At 34.2% G+C, this 12,625-nt stretch overlaps 1 protein-coding gene across 10 annotated transcripts in view; it reads right to left on the bottom strand.

Moving 5' to 3' along the window:
- Nucleotides 1-12,625, bottom strand: part of MIER1 (MIER1 transcriptional regulator) — a 59,203-nt gene that overhangs the window by 34,279 nt on the left and 12,299 nt on the right. For 8 of the 10 annotated variants that reach the window (XM_039233436.1, XM_039233431.1, XM_039233433.1 and 5 more), the window contains 2 exons: nt 9,738-9,762; nt 4,678-4,823 (listed from right to left, as the gene is read on the bottom strand). In XM_039233436.1, coding sequence (XP_039089367.1) covers nt 4,678-4,823; nt 9,738-9,762 — 171 coding nt within the window. Of the gene's footprint in view, nt 1-4,677; nt 4,824-9,571; nt 9,609-9,737; nt 9,763-10,766; nt 10,832-12,625 lie in introns of those variants that run through there. The other 2 variants (XM_039233440.1, XM_039233432.1) reach the window with 2 other exon arrangements.

The following is a 12,625-nucleotide window of genomic DNA, read 5'->3' as shown; positions in this document are numbered from 1 at the left end:
TGTCTGACTTTTGACTCCGGCTCAGGTCATGACCTCACAGTTCATGGGATTGAACCCCTTGATGGGTTCTGCACTGACAGAGTGGAGCCTGTTTGAGATTCTTTCTTTCTGCACCTCTCTTGCTTGCATTGCATAGTGCACGTGCATGCGCACGCTCGTTCTCCGTAAATAAATGAAATATATGGAAGATATGAACACAACACAAAATGAATAAAAATACAGGACCATGGACTATACTTGCATACCGTGCTTTAAGAAATAAGCTAAGCACTGTAACAAAAAGAGAAGCAATTATGTCTGTATAACCTAAAGGGAAGCTAGCTGGAGGTAAAAAGAACAGATGTTTCAAAAGACATTTTATCTGAATTAAATCTGCCATTTAACTTCAAAACAATAAAGTTACCAAATAACTACAGCACTATATTAAGGTTAGAGTGGTGTCCATCTGCTGGCCATAGGGGAGTGGGTCCCTCGCAGCTTCGTATCAGGTTAGTCTTTTAGAAACGACTGCACAGGACAGCAGATACTGGCTATTCAAGGGTCTTTTGGTGGATGGACACAGTACTCTTCTTATACCTTGTACCACAACAACCAATTTAACAGTAAATGCTACTAAAGGAAGAGGGGAGGGAGGAGGAGAGAGACTGATTTCCAGCTAGGATGGCTTAAGAGACTACACATCCAGACTGGGCTAGAGAAACCATTCCTAAGGTAATCAACCTCTTGGGGTTGTTGGGGCTTCACTGTAAGAAAAACTATAAAGGGATGCAGGCAGTGTTCTTTATAACCCCCACACCAGGGTTTCTTTTCATTCTATATAATTCCTGTCATGTGTATACTTAAAAAAACACTCTCACATTTTAATCTTTATTTTCTAGTTCTGGAGATTCTCCAGATGGTATGTGTCTAGCACTTCAAAGTGAGTATTAAGTATAATATTGTTATAATGTGATTTTTTAAAAAAATATAGATAAATACATAAAGATATAGCTGATCCTGATCCCTCTTCTCCCAAACAGACTGCTACAATTGTGCCATTCAAAACCAGACTAAATTTTAAGCGTACATTTGAAAAAGAGTTAAGCCAACCTGCATATTGCTACTCGTAGCAAACAAAAGTATATTCACTACAGGAATGATTCTGATACCCCTTCTAAGATCACCACAATAAATTCTAACCTCTATATCTAATTCTATTTAAATATTCAAATGCTAAACTTATAGAAGTTTTATGCTAAGACTCATCCTGCACTGAACTGTACTGAAATGACACAACAAACATCAAAGCTTCTACAATAAGCTACTTCTCACTTAAAACTTTAGATGTCAAACTGCATGAACTTAGAACTACACCTCATGCAGTTATTTACAACTCCTGAATAAATCACCAGTCAGAATTCTGTCAAAACTACATCAAAAGTCCATTCCATATAACCAACATGCCAGGTAAAAAATCACCTGATTCTTGACAGAACTGTAATGTTTCATTTGTATAAAAGAAAATCAGTAATCAATGAGAAAATCTGGCTCATTTCTTAAATAAAAACAAAACCCAATTTGGTTTGGTTCATACCTAAAGTTTATAACTTTAAGAAACACAACACACTGGCTCTAAACTAGCTTAGCTGCAGGTTACAGATGAAAGCATTGGTGATTATGCACAACTTAAACCTAAGTCTTAATTATTTTGGGAAAAGTTAGAAGCATTTGAAAAGGTCTACAACTATCTGCTTGAAGAGAATGATAAAAGATTGGTTCCCCTATCTTTTTTTCGTTTTTATATCCTCTATGAATAATTCTATTTTAAATTCTTTTTCCTAAGGAAGGGTCACCTGAAAACAAATGTGAAGAGGCTGTAAAAGACCAGAGGAGAAAGAATAAAGGATAAATAGGAAACAACAACATGCCCAAAATTTTAGCAAAGCCATTAGCAATTTTGTGCTAATTAAATGTAATAGCCTATTTTCAGAAACAGGACAAAAAAAGAATAATCATTCTACCACACAACCTGTACTGATTATCTCCTCCTGAGTGACTACTTACTCAGTTATTTGAGCAATGTAGAGTGTGAGAAAATGGAATATATAAGATTTTCCCCCTTTCAGTGTCATCCCACGGATGTGTTATGCAGAAATGAAAATACATCTAAAGAGATAGAAGTTTCTGTGAAATATAGGCAAATAACTGCCTTCCATTTAATAAATATATGAAGTGACTGTGTTTGATTACTAAATCAACCGTTTCCTCTGATGTTCGCTATATAGGTCCTGAGTCACTCAAACAAACTATAATGGTCTCCTGAATGACTTCCCAGTCTCTTGTAAAGAACAGTTTTGACTCCAGGCTCTTCATGTGCTTTTTAACTCTTTCTTGAAAAGCTTTTATAACAACTATACATCACTGTCACTAAGACCAACTCTGTTTTCTGGCTTAAAATAATAAAATATTGAACTGCTTAGGCACTGTGGATTAAGCTAGCTTTAATTACTAAAAGATCCAAAAAGGGGCCATCTGACAAGATTTGACTAGATAGTAAAAGGATTCCTTTTCTAGTTCCTTAAATGTACAATATAAAAACTAAAATTTGGAAACACACTATTACTATAAAAGTACAAGAATTCATTTTTCCACAATATTATGTGAAGGCTGATACTACACTTTACTTATTTTGTATGTTCTTTTTGTCATGGATTACAGATCATATACACAATACATTTTAATAAGAGCATACCAGAGTGATTTATCCTTTCATTCTATAAGTTTGACCACTCTTGCTAAGGATCAGGAAATACACTGGTGAATAAAACACTGTCACTCCTCTCATGGAACTAAAGGAGGATACAGACAATCAGACAAACATATAATTACAAACTGTGTTGGTTATAAAGAAAGCATTGAATGGGGCTAACTGGGGATAGGTTAAGGTCATTCTGAGGAGGCAACATTAAGCCCAGATTTAAGGGGATAAGGAACCAGCTTCAGAAAGCACATATGGAGGAGTAGGAAAGGGTTGAAGGCCTTGAAGCAAGAAGAAACAGCATATCTAAGAACAGAAGCAGCTGATGTGGCTATGTAATAGCATGACAGGGGCCTTGCTGGCCAGGTCAAGAATTTGGATTTTTTTCCCATGTTAACAGAAGGCCACTGAAAGATTATAATAAAAGCCTGACACAAATGCATTTATATTTCGAAAATACCAACATGGCTATTATAGAAATATATTGGAGGGAAGAATGGTAAAAGAGGAAATGGAAAATCCAGTTAGGAAGCCATAACAGGCTAGGCTAGAAATGACCATGACCTGGGCTAGAGAGTGGCAGCAGAGACAGAACAACAGTCAGATAAGAGGTATCTTTGTGGAAAGAAATGAGAGGCTTATTCAGGATGGAGCACTGGAACGAAGGAAGAGAAATTCCTGATTTCTGATTTAGGCAATAAGGTAAAAGAGTGCCATTTTTTATTCCATTGAAGACAGGGAAGGAACAGATGGAGGAAGTAGATCAATCAACAGTTCTGTTTGGACACTTAAAATTTAAAGATGTCTACAGAGATATCCAAGCAGAAATGTCAAGCAGGGGGTTAAATAAAATTACTGACAGGGAATAGATTAATGCTAGAAAAATAAGTAATACTGACACCATGGGAATGGATTAGAATACATCACCTAATTTAGTAATTTCCAAATTTCATGTATACACCCCACAAAGATTCCAGTTATATGCCTGGGGAGAGGTATAGAAATCTGCATTTCTTAAGTCCATGAGCAATTCTGAAGCAGGTGACCCTCATACTACATTCTGAAGAGCACTGATTTATAGACAGAAGAGAAGTTCAGAACTGAGAATTAGGAAATTCTAAATTTAATCCTTTGATGAAGGAAAAGGAGTCTGTAAAGAATACTGAATAGAAACAAATAAGAAAAACTGGACATTAGGATACCCAGAATTCAAGTAAAAGAGAGCAGTAACTGTTGAATATGGTTGAGAATAGAGAAAAATGATGAATAGAATAGTAAGATCATTAGTCATCTTGATAGAAGGGACATAAACTATCCAGAGTACTTTACAGAATAAACGGGAAATGAGAAACATGATGTAATTCTGACTTGGAATGCCTGGGTGGCTCAGTCAGTTAAGCATCTGACTTCGGCTCAGGTCAGAATCTCATGGTTTTGTGGGTTCAAGCTCCACACTGGGCTCGGTGCTGACAGCTCAGAGTCTGGAGCCTGCTTCAGATTGTCTTCCTCTCTCTCTGCCCCTCCCCTGCTCACACTCTGTCTCTTTCTGTTTCTCAAAAATAATACAAAAGTGTTAAAAATTTAAAGAAAAAAAAAGAAATTTTGGCTCTGAAAGGGTACAAGTAAAAGTCAATAACTGAGGGATGACAGAGGTATGTAAGAAGAAATTCAGCATATTTTTATAGCCTATTTTTGACCAGATATTCGTGACGTTTTTACCGAAATAACTATTTTAATTCTATTCCACATAAGTTATTTTTTTAAATGCCTTTCATTTCAAACGATAAATATGCCGCCTACAACCACATAGAATTTTTCACTATCAATTATATATAACACCAATCTTCCCCAAAAACAAAGGTAGAGAATGAAAATTTCAAATTTCTCGACGCAAAAAAAGCCATTAACTATTTCATACTCTAGCTCTTACTGTTATTTACCCTTGCAAGATCCTCTATTTCAGAACTGAAGTTTGTTTCTCCTTCCATCATTTCTTCCTCTTCTAATGTTCGTTCATCATCAAAATCATGAACCAGCATGTCAGCTGATGGATCAAATTCATGGTCATCTGATGTTGCTGAACCTCCTGTAAAGAATATTTTAAAAAGTTTGGTAAAACAAATTAAGTGTTATCTCATTAATATTAATTTAAGGTATATGTATTTGAAGTTGGATACAGGTCAAACAAAACTATCAGGGAAAAGTTATGCACATCGAGTATTATTTGTTTTCTAAAATTCTTGCCTTTACTCATCACTGTGTCCCTGAAAAATCTCTTCTCTAAGTAATTATGTTTTTGTCCTGTTTCACCTCTATATATTCAGTTAAAACTGCAACTGGTAGGGGTGAGGGAAGTATAGCTTTTGAAAAAAATGTGTGCAGCCCTTAAAGAGAGTCCTATCATATTCTAAACACAAAATTTCAGTTGTAAATAATGGATCACATCAACTAAGAATGATAATTCATGTGGGAAATATCACAATTCTTAATCATTTGATGGATGTTTAATAGACCCAATGAGTATGAGTCCTTATGGCCCATGAGAATACAGTCATGTGACATATACAGTCATCTGCATACACAGTCTAATGAAAATACAGCTGCACTCAAATATTATTCTATTAGCACTTCCACAGAAATATATTAAAATATAGGTAGCTGTCCTTAATTTAGTTGATTTTGGTCTGAAATAATTCATATAGAGAATATAAAGGCAAAATTTATTAAAACTGTATACAGAACTCTTACCAACTCATTGAAAATAATCTAATAGCTAACTGATGTGTAAGCTAGTCTATTTTTATCCTTCTGGCTAGGGAATAGTCCTGTACTCAATAGTGTCAAGCCTGTAATTGCAGATTGCAAATGCTCAGCATATACATTCTATAAACTATCTCCACATTTGGCTATCTCCACATTTGCAATATGCAAACTTAAGTTTGCAAATGCAATTTTATACAAATAAACAAGTTATTTAATATTTAAAAAATCAGTCAGCAATTTCTTTTATCAACTTAAACTGTTAAAAATTTATTAATAAATTTTATTGTTTGTTAAATAATATATAAAAATTATTATTAATCTATTAATAATAAAGGTTAAAACCATTAACCAGTAATATATTACATCGGTATGCTCTTCCTTCAGTCCAGTAAGAGAACCAATAAGTAAAACAGAGCATTAGAGGTTGACTTCTTGAACACCAGACTATTAGGGACAAGGGGATGCTCAAGGTTCAGGGTTCTTGTCATCTCCCTCAATTTTCAGTGTAAATGTCATTTTCTGAGTGCTTACTGTGTGCCAAATACTATGGCTCAAGCACTTCACCTACATTATATCTCATTTAATCTTCAAACAAAAATTTGATAAAACCAAAACTTGTGGTTTGGAGAGTTTAAGAAGCATGTTTAAACTCCTAGAGTCAGTAGGTGGCAAGGATGGAATTTGAATCCTGGGTCTGCTAATTCCAATGCCTGTGCTTTTACCGTGCTCTAAGCCTCCTGCAAGCCACAGCCTCAGAGACATTGGGTATCTTGCCTCAAAGAATACTTGAAGAGAACCTATTTTTACTAAGATGAGTGAACTGCAAGCCAGGTCAGGTGGTGAAGCACTTAGAAGTCATTCTGTTCTTTAAGGTGCATATTACTGATATTAAATATAAAATAACTAATACATTATTTCTAAATCAGCAATCACTTTATCGTACAGATAACTACCAGTTTTAGAATGATTTACAAAATAAAAATATTTAGAAAAGTGTATTAATTTCTTCCGATAATTAAGAAAAGGACGGCATATTTTTAGTAAAGCATCTTGGTACTGGCTGAGGGACTAGCCACAAAAGTTCCATAACACAACAGTTCGAGAACCACTAATTTAGTTGTAGCTTTTCTGTCCCAATCATTATTTCTTCTTTTTGAGTTTTTAATGAAAAATGTTCCCAAAACTTTCAGTTCACCCAGCAATCTTCTAGGACATTTAATCAATAATCATGTTTTCCTACAAATGATGCTGTACGTTTCTTCTTTGTAGGCAGGAAGATCACAGAATGACCTCACACCACAACTCTGTATACTGTTATCCTAATTCCTATTGAATGCAAATATTGTAAAAAATAATTATGCTTAATTCCTAACTACTTATACTTTTTTACCAACTAAAACAAAAACAAAACAAGCTCACGAGTACACAGCACCAAGTTATGAGTGTTATACTACTTACCTGAGCGCTCCCATTTTTTGTTATTATTTGCAAAGCCATTTATATTTTAAAGCCTTGCCACTTCAAGACTTGAAGCTTTAAAGCCCTCTCACTACCAGAAATAACAAAGTGCGGGTGAACCTTTTCTTCCTTCTCACTCCAATCCTCACCACATATATGCCACACTGTTTTCTAACTTTCACTTCTTGTCTTGCCTTTATCTGACTTCTTGGTTTTACTTGACTTATTTTTGCCCTATTGAGAACAATTAACCATTTTCCTTTTTGTTAATTACTAGGCCAACGTATTAGGCTGTCTCCTAGAGGTAAAAATCCCCAAAATAAATTATTAGGGACAGGGAGTCTGGTACTTTGTGTAAATAAATATTTTGCTTCAGAGTTAAGGCAAGTATCAGCTTGGTAATAAAATTGTACCCTATTACAAAATTACTAAGGTATCTTACATCTTTTAAAAAATTTGAAGATGAATTAAATTTAATATATATTAATATAAACATAATTAATTAATATAAATGTACATTCATTTAATCACTTTATTTCTTTCCCTTCCCTAAATCCCTACCTCTAATGACTACTGTTCTTACAGGTAAAGCCCTGTATTTTACCTCCACAGATCTATACCGGGAAAGTCCATAGACAAACTACTGAGCCTGGGTCATATGACTCTTATTACTAACATCAATTCCAAAGTACAGATGTTACAAAGGGCCCAGCCTTTTACTAGTGGACCAAAATTTTTTTTACATGAAGCCTCTATTCCTAATTTTTCCCACCAACTTTTGTTAACTGTCCATAGTTAGTATTGTAAGAACAATAAATATTCCCTTGGGCAGAAACCTGATATTACAAACACTATCTACTTCAAAAGATCTTCCTTAGTCCAAAAACAAAACAAAACAAAAAAATCAATTTATTTGTATAATCATTCAGCAAGCAGTAAAGGCCACCAAAGACATTTGTATTCTTTAAGCTCCACTATTCTTCCAGTTCAGCCTAGACCAATTCAAATGCAATGGAAACTGAGAAAGCTATTTATTAGTATCACTTTTGAAGTAATTACTTTTTTTGAGCCTATGTATTACCTGATGAATTTCTCAAAACTCATTGAAAAATATCTAAAACAGTCTATCTGCAATGTGACATTAACAAAAACAACTACAGCCCACTTTTTCGATGAAAAAGATGTCTGTGTTTGAAAGAAAAAAAAATATTGGGTATAATTCCATGTCCTAAAAAGGAAACAATAATCTGCTATTTATCTGAGATCAGATTACTTCCAACCTCAACCATCCAGAACATATTTATAAACTAAGAAGTTAAAAAACTTGAGTTTTAGAAATCTCACAATGCCTAATACACTTTACTTCCAAGACTATTAGAAAGTGTAAGATATTTGCAGCTGAAATAAAAATGACAAAACTCAAAGTCAATTGAGCACCTAGTCATTTAGAAGAGATCTGGAGGTATCCTAATTCAACTCTTACTTGATAAATTGTACTACAGAGAGTACAACTATTTGTGTTCATATTAAGAGCCCTAAACCATTAAAAAAGGCATATATTAATAAGCATTATTACAAACATTCCTTCTAAAACTTACAACACAGAAAGACTGCTTTAATAATCTGGAAAATTCAGTAATGTGTCATATCTAAATATTCAAAATATATGAGACGTTTTCAAATAAAACAGAGTTCCCTTTATGAGTCTTCAGCTGTATCATACCGTTCTTTACATGTACTCCATTGTAGAAGGCAGTCCTCTCTCTTGGTGAAGTCCCTGGACATGGAGGCAAAGACTGGGCTCTTTCCTGACTGCTATGCTATTTAGTTCCAACTAACTGTTGCTCTAAAGGAATGTTGTAGTGGTTCAGTGGTGCCAGAACCTCTGACTCATCATGAGAAACCTAAATTCAGGTTTTATATAAAATATTTTAAGTTTTAAGATCACTACACTGGCCAAACAAAAAAACATCTGTGGCCCAGATATGGGTCAAAGATCACGTTTGTGGGAGTGCCTGGGTGGCTCAATCGGTTAAGCGTCCGACTTTGGCTCAAGCACAATCTCACCATTCTGGAGTTTGAGCCCATGTCAGGGTCTGTGCTGATGGCTCAGACAGAGGCTGGAGCCTGTTTCAGATTCTGTGTCTGCTTCTCTCCCTACCCCTTCCCTGCTCATACTCTGTCTCTCTTTCTCTCAAAAATAAACAAACATTAGAAAGAAATTTAAAAGATCACTTTTGCAAACCCTAAGGAAAAAAATGAACCTATACTATATTTGGAAGAGAATATGGATCACCACAACTATATGGTCTGAGGGTAAAATTTGATCCTACTCAAATCTAAACATAACCTCCTTAATTTACAACATTGAATATTCATTTTTGAATGTTCTGCTTACATTATTTTTTCTCTCTCACTAAATGCATTTTTTTCTCACACACTTTGAGCTTCTCATACAAGTAAATATTTCTAAGTTAGTGACTCCTTTTGAAAAAACACATGTTATATACTTGAAATCAAATGCCAATAAAACCTGTAAGAAATACACATAATAATTCATTAAAAAAAGTGAACCCACAAGTAGTCAGGAGGTTGAACTCACAGTAGCCTCACCTGTACTTTCATGGGCAGTCAAATATTTCATCCATTTCTTTTTCCCCAGAGAAAAGAAGCAGTCAGAAGAAAAGCAAGTCAGATGATAGTCTAACTCCTCTATACTTTTTATAATAGGACAAATGTTAGTCAGACAGAAATTATAGAAAACACAGAAAATACTTACCTGGACTTGAAGACTCAACAGATGGCTGAGGAGGGGGAGAAAAGAAGAAAAATTAGCATCTTTGTATAATAAATCTTTACAGGAATTATTCAAGGGCTAGTTTGACACCAAAAATCACAGTAAGTTTTTATGTCTGAATTACCTAAGACAAACTAAAACCTTCCCCATAATCCTTTGTCTGACATTATGTTTATTTAAACACAAATTTCAAACACTCCTGAATCTAGAAACGAAGACCTAAGAAATTGATTCAGATTTTAAAGGCAAATATGGGTCTCAGAACTAATGCAGCTTAAAAGATCTGATTTTAGATCTTAGAACTTTCTGAAATATTCTCTCTTATCAATACAGGGGATATTACACAAAAGTTTCACCAGTATCAAGCTGGTCTCTGGCTTAAAATTTGTGAAAGAAGGGAGGCGAAAACACCTTAAGACAATATTTTAAATAAAAATTATGTCGTAGGAAAGTAGAAGGAACAAAATAAAATGCTATTAAGCACCAAATAGTACATTAGGTTAACTTTACAAACAAACATTTTTAAATTATCACAGAATTAGTAACCTTCAAGCTAAAGTCTAGAGAGGTTAAGTTCTCTGATGGAAAAATCACAAACATCCTCAATTATAATGCTGCTTCTACTGTAGCATTCTACCCCTCATAAATTTAACTATAAGCATTCAGAAAATTTAAAAATAAAAATTTTAGCAACTTATTTTGGTAATATGACCACTTGACAGTTTAAGGCTATTATTTTATCTAAATTCAGTTAATTCACAATTACAAACAAGTCATCTATAAACATAAACTTCTATAAATATGTAACAAAAACTCAAGATGCTTCAAATGACATATGCTTTATAGTTAAAACCTTTTTTATTCATTCAGAGCTACTTCATGCCCATTAGAAGTCAGAGACGCTAAGCCCAAAATTATTAGCAAAGAGTGAGTTATTCTAGCACAGACAGTCCCTGACAATTAGGGCTCAACTTAAGAGTTTTCAACTTTATGATACTGCAAAAGCAATACCTGTTTAGTAGAAACTGAAGTTTGAATTTTGATCTTTTCCTGGGCTAGCAACATGTGGTATGATACTATCTTGTGATACTGGGCAGTGGCAGCGAGTTGCAGCTCCCAGTCAGGCATGCGATCACAAGGGCAAACCACCAATACACTTATAACCATTGTGTATTCATAAGACCTTTCTGTTGTTCACTTTCAGACTAGTATTCAGAAAAGTACATAAGATATTCAACACTTGGTTATAAAACAGGCTTTACGTTAGAGGATTCTGCCCAACTGTAGGCTAATGTAAGTGTTCTAAACATGTCTGAGGTAAGCTATGATGTTCATTCAGTAGGTTAGGTATATTAATGCACTTCTGACTTAATGATATTTTCAACTTATGATAGGTTTATCAGGATATATATAACCCAACCATAAGGAAGATCTCTATTTTCCTTCTTTCTTTTAAGTAATAGGGATGAGAGCCATGAACAAAATAAAATGAGGAAAGTGCCCAATTTTTCAAAAGCTAGGCAACTAACACAAATTTCTTATAAGGTGTTAAAATTCTATTTTGAAAACTGTCCACAGTATGCTATTGTATTAAGTATGACATTCTCAATTGTACATGGTGACTTAGGTTCTTTTGAAGCACACTTTCCAAGGGTCCTATTTCTTTTCCCTTTTAATTCGTAGATGGCTCTTGACTATAACATCAACTTATTTTACAGAAGACAGACAGTATTCAGTATTATATTTTCAAATGTCACACCACTATCTTTACTTAAAAGTTACTCTAGACTCAAAACAGTGCTACTTTTTAATTCCATTCCTCTAATAGGAAGCTGAACAGCAGGGTGATGGAGTAATGTAACTATAAAAAGGGTTTCTAGCTTGCTAACATCTTATGGGCAGAGTAACACACTTCTAGCTCAAAATGGATATAACCACCACACAAATTATTACACAGCAAATGAGTATTTTAAAATATTAATCCACTTTTATGTCATGCAAAGCTACAGCAGCGATGACTATCTTTATCTGGTCCCATGCCCCCCACTCACAAAGCAGCCTCGCAGTGCTGTTTTTCCTTTTTATCAAACTTCTGAAATGATTTGCAGAGCATAAACAAGAAAATCAGCATTTCTTTCAAATTAGAAGCCTAAGAGAAATGGCTCTTTGAACACTCCAATAATTATTCCATCTAACAGTCTTCTGACAAAAAGGGGTTTCTGATTAAAAATGTTATTCTTCTGAAGAATAAAAGGTACATTTTCACTGATGTTAGATACTGGCAACAACAAAGATCCTGAATTGTGAATGGCGCTGCAGTTTTTAAAAGGTCTCAAAGAGCACTAACTGCCAATACCATACTGATTGTTGTTTTACTGCTAAAGTTATCTATCACTTTAAAGTTCTGAAAAAGGTCCCAACTATTTTCCGTTAATTAAGATACCAAATATTTGGAGGACTGGTATCATCTGTACATTTAGCTGGCAAAAAGAATACTCAGTATTCAATGATAGTATTAATGATAATTTTACGTTAGAAATAGTGGAATGTTTCAAGAAGTGTAATTTGACTGACGTGTTACCTAGATTAGGATAAAGAAGGGGAAGTAATGATGATTTGCCTCTAGACATATATTTTAGTATTCTATGTTCAAAATAGAATTCCACTGTTTCAGTTTGGGATGGGTGAGAGTAAGATTTGTTTCTTGAAAGTTTATCATATTCAATTAATTTAAAAACTGACATTCTGGAAAACTGGCATTCAAAAAGTTTGTATTGTAAGCATTACTTTTGCCCCAACTGCAGACAAAACAATTACTTTTCAAAATAAGAGTTCAGTCTCATAGTACAGAAAATATACATACAGAATAT

Source organism: Hyaena hyaena, unplaced genomic scaffold (assembly GCF_003009895.1).
Source record: "Hyaena hyaena isolate Hyena2069 unplaced genomic scaffold, ASM300989v1 scaffold_75, whole genome shotgun sequence".
In the NCBI taxonomy this organism is placed as follows: domain Eukaryota; kingdom Metazoa; phylum Chordata; class Mammalia; order Carnivora; family Hyaenidae; genus Hyaena; species Hyaena hyaena.
Note: the sequence above shows the minus strand (reverse complement) of the source record. Positions and strands in the feature narration are given on the sequence as shown.